This window comes from Cyprinodon variegatus, unplaced genomic scaffold, assembly GCF_000732505.1.
Source record: "Cyprinodon variegatus isolate N-32 unplaced genomic scaffold, C_variegatus-1.0 Scaffold602, whole genome shotgun sequence".
NCBI lineage: Eukaryota > Metazoa > Chordata > Actinopteri > Cyprinodontiformes > Cyprinodontidae > Cyprinodon > Cyprinodon variegatus.
In genome coordinates, this window is record NW_015151055.1 from 432,971 (window position 1) to 436,690 (window position 3,720).

At 40.0% G+C, this 3,720-nt stretch overlaps 1 protein-coding gene across 1 annotated transcript in view; it reads left to right on the top strand.

Annotated features, from left to right (window-relative positions):
• LOC107096148 (ras and EF-hand domain-containing protein-like) overlaps positions 1-3,720 on the top strand; it is an 8,655-nt gene that overhangs the window by 1,592 nt on the left and 3,343 nt on the right. The window contains exons 2-8 of the mRNA XM_015392664.1: positions 416-511; positions 585-772; positions 984-1,055; positions 1,986-2,040; positions 2,657-2,739; positions 2,827-2,929; positions 3,000-3,126. Of these exons, the coding sequence (XP_015248150.1) occupies positions 416-511; positions 585-772; positions 984-1,055; positions 1,986-2,040; positions 2,657-2,739; positions 2,827-2,929; positions 3,000-3,126 (724 nt within the window). The remainder of the gene's footprint in view (positions 1-415; positions 512-584; positions 773-983; positions 1,056-1,985; positions 2,041-2,656; positions 2,740-2,826; positions 2,930-2,999; positions 3,127-3,720) is intronic.

Here is a 3,720-nt window from a genome sequence, read left to right on the forward strand (position 1 = left end):
TTAAATGCTTATGTTAAAAGGGAGTTTTTCCTCTCCACTGTCGCTACAAGCATGCTTAGTGTGAGGGATTGCTGAAGAGTCAATGAGTCGATGCAATCAGCTGGTTTTCCTTAGATAGAAAACTTTGAATCAATCTGACTGGATGATCTGGTTGATCTGGATCTATAAAGGGACCTGAGTGACATGATGTGAATTGGAGCTATAGAAATAAACTGAATAGAATAGTTTTGTTTTTTCCAAGGATCCCCCCCCCCCAAATTGAAGTTATTTGTTTTTATTCTAAACATAATTTATTGTAGATAGTTTGAGCTTTTTTTCACTAAACGTTGTAATAAATGTGGAGGATTTGTTGAAAGCTTCAACAGTTTCATCAGCGTTTCTCTATAAGCTGTGATATTTTCTTCCTGCTTTGAAGGACAGCTTTAAGGAGAAGCAGCGCGGCCAGCGGCTGGAGGAGGAGCTGCGCATGCGGGAGCAGGAGTTGGAGACCACCATGAACAAACAGAAGGAGGTGAGCATCTCAGCGGTGGCTGACGTCTCCCTGTGAGGCGTTTGTTTTCACGGGACTCTTCCTTTCCTTCCAGCTCCAAACCAGAATCCGAACTCTGAATCAGGAGCAGAGCAGCATCAGGGAGCAGAACCGGCAGCTGCGCAGCCTGAACAGCCAGCTGCAGGAGCAGGTGGAGAGCAGCAGAGAGCGGCTGCAGTCTGCGCTGCGTCAGCTCAGCCTGCTGCAGGCCAGCGCCGTCCAGGAGCAGGCGGCCCGGAACAGGTCAGCGACTAGATTAGTCCCGTTTAAACCTTTACTGGACCCGCTTATCTGGATAAAATGTTTAGCTTTGGATAATCTTTCATGTTTAGATTGTTGAGCTCGGCAGGCAGCCGGTTACGTATTATATTGATCTGATTAAACCTGGAGATGAAGGGTTAATAATCAGCAGATCGGTTATTCATAAACTCTCTCCTCCTGTGGGTCACGGCAGAAATGTCATGAAGGTATCGAGAAACATCAAAAAGGAAAAGGAAAGTCTGCTGAGACAGCTGGAAATATTAAGGTACGTTTTATTATTAATCCAACAGATTTTAAAGCTGCACTATCACCCAAATAGTAACACTTTATAATGCCATCAATTTATTTGAATTAAAACTGTGTTAAAGCTAAATGTTTATTCTAGTTGCTTTAAAACTACAAGTTTTTTCTCCTCCTGTCTGAAATCAGTTTAATTAAATTCAGTGAGTTTTTAGCAGACGACAAACGTTTGTTCCTCCGACTCGTTTTAAACAGATTCAACTGTCTGCATTTTTCATTTCCTTCTGTCAAAGAAATAAAGATCTTGGAAAAGCGGATTTATTTCCGCAACGCAAATTTAAATTTGGGAAACTGAATTTTAAAAATCTGAATTCCATAAAGAAAGAAACTTGTAATGTGTGTGAATCTAAACCTGATGGAGAGAAGGAATAATTATGACTCAGAGCTAATATGAAATAAATCACAGCAGGAGCCTTCAGGTCGATCAGGACTCCTTCCTGCAGCCTGGATGCTCCGACTGTTAGCATGCTAACCTAAAGGAGGCTGCATTAGCATGTTAGCTGGTCCTTTCTGAGGGACCCGGTCAGGCAGGTTTTCTGGTATCCCAGAGTTATTAAAGCTGTTATTAATACTTTGACCGTGTGGGAAGGAACCAACTTCTGCTGGTAAAATAAATCTGTCCGATTAGGAAAGAATAAAAATGTGCAGCTGAGGAATGAATCTGCTGATTTTGGAGAAACTCCAGCAGCTCTTGCTTGTGTCTCTAACCCAAAGATGTCTTCCTTCCACTAAACTTTCCTTTGGTCTGCTCGGATGGAAGCAGTTTATTTTACAAACACAGTTTTTAGCATTTTGTGGTTAAAACATATTTTTAAAAGATGGAATTCTCGTCATTGTTTTATTAATGTTGATTTCTAGCCAAGTGTTTCTAATCTCCTTTTAATGTTTTCATTAGGGATATGAACAGAAATCTGCGAGATGAGAAAGATGCTCAGCAGTCGCTTAAGATGGTTAGTCACCGACACTCTGTCCTTTCCCCCTCGCCGTTACCGTATTACCTGAGCGGGGAGCCGTGGAGCAGGCAGGTTTACCCAACCTGAGCCCAGCCCTCCGCCTCCCTCCATCCTCCGGACTAAGCAGCTCTCAGGCAGCTAATAAAGATCTGCTCAATGTTCTGTGGAAACAGTGAAGGATTGTGATGGAACACGTTTAGCATCCTGTTCCAATGTGAAGAAAAATGTTTTTCTTTTATTAAATCCAGTAAATAAACCATCCAGGCTGAATGTCTGTCAGAGGAAACTCTGTTTATTTCATCCACTGTTTCATTTACATTCAAGGAACTGTTTGGATAAGTATTGCTAATAACTTAATTTATCATTTATATATAAAAAAGTGTATTGTTGGAAAAAAAAGATTTCCATGTTAAATTATTTTGCAGCAGAATAAATAAAAGTATTTTTTTTGTCTCCGTAACCTCCTTTTAAATAAAGCTGTTTTTTTTCACTACAAGACATTCATGGTTATTTAATTTGTGTTAAATTTCTTACTGAAAACCAAAATATTAATTTACAAATTATCTACAAAACGAACTGGTTCTGATTTCTTTTACTCCACATAAACCTTTAGAATCCAAAGTCCAGCAAGTCTCTGCAGAAGAGAGGCTCAATTTTAAGCAACTACTTGCTGCAAGACATGAAGCCGCTGAGGAGGTTTGTTCCAATAAATTCTTACGTTTCTCATTTTTACGTCATGAAAAAGCAAAAGATTGAGCTTTTCTCCTTCTGTTGGTTCTGAAGACAGCTGAGCTCATCTGGTGAGTCGGAGCAGACCGATTCATCCGAGGCGCGCCCGCCGTCATGTGAGGTCATAGGTCAACATGTGGAGCCGATGCACATGCAGGTGGGCAGAATCTAAACTCAGAAATCTAAAACTAGAAGCGTAAAAGTGTTAAATTTATTCTGATTTGTAGAGCAAACGGTTGAGCCCACAGCGAGTGTTCAAGGTGGTGTTTCTGGGGAACTCGGGGGTGGGTAAGACCTCCTTCATTCAGCACTACTGCACAGGACACTGCAGCAGTACGGTCACCTCCACCGTGGGTAAGAACTTCCTCCATTATATCACCACAGACATGTTATTGATTGGAATGGTTCAGATCAGGGCTGCAACTAACTTTTAATTAGTAAATGGATCAATCTGATGAATCCATGAATAATCAGACGGCTAAAGGTTTCCTAAAGAAGCTTTTTATGAAACAGGCCGTTTTAAAGTCTCTATAATCCTCTTAACGATTCATTGATTAATGAATTATTTCATTACTTCTATAATGAATCTGATTAATTGATCCAGTTCGGTTTAAATCTCAAGATTTGTTCTGCCTGAATGTCTAAATAATAATCAGCAATAAAGTCACTTATCCAAACTTATCTGTACAATTCAAACAAAATAAACGTAACTTAAGCTTTTAATTTTTATTTCTTTTACTGAAAATCTCAACAGCTCTGGTGAAGAACTACATTAAACTGGTTTTACTGGTTTTTTGCTGACCTACCAACACAAACATAAACGTGTGAACTTTGCTAAACGTAGGTCTGTAGCGATCCGTCTGAAACCTGATCTAGATTAGCTCAGGAATACGTCTATATTTTCAGTTTCCATGAGTTCTGCCCTCCTTTATTCTTTGTCTTTCCTTC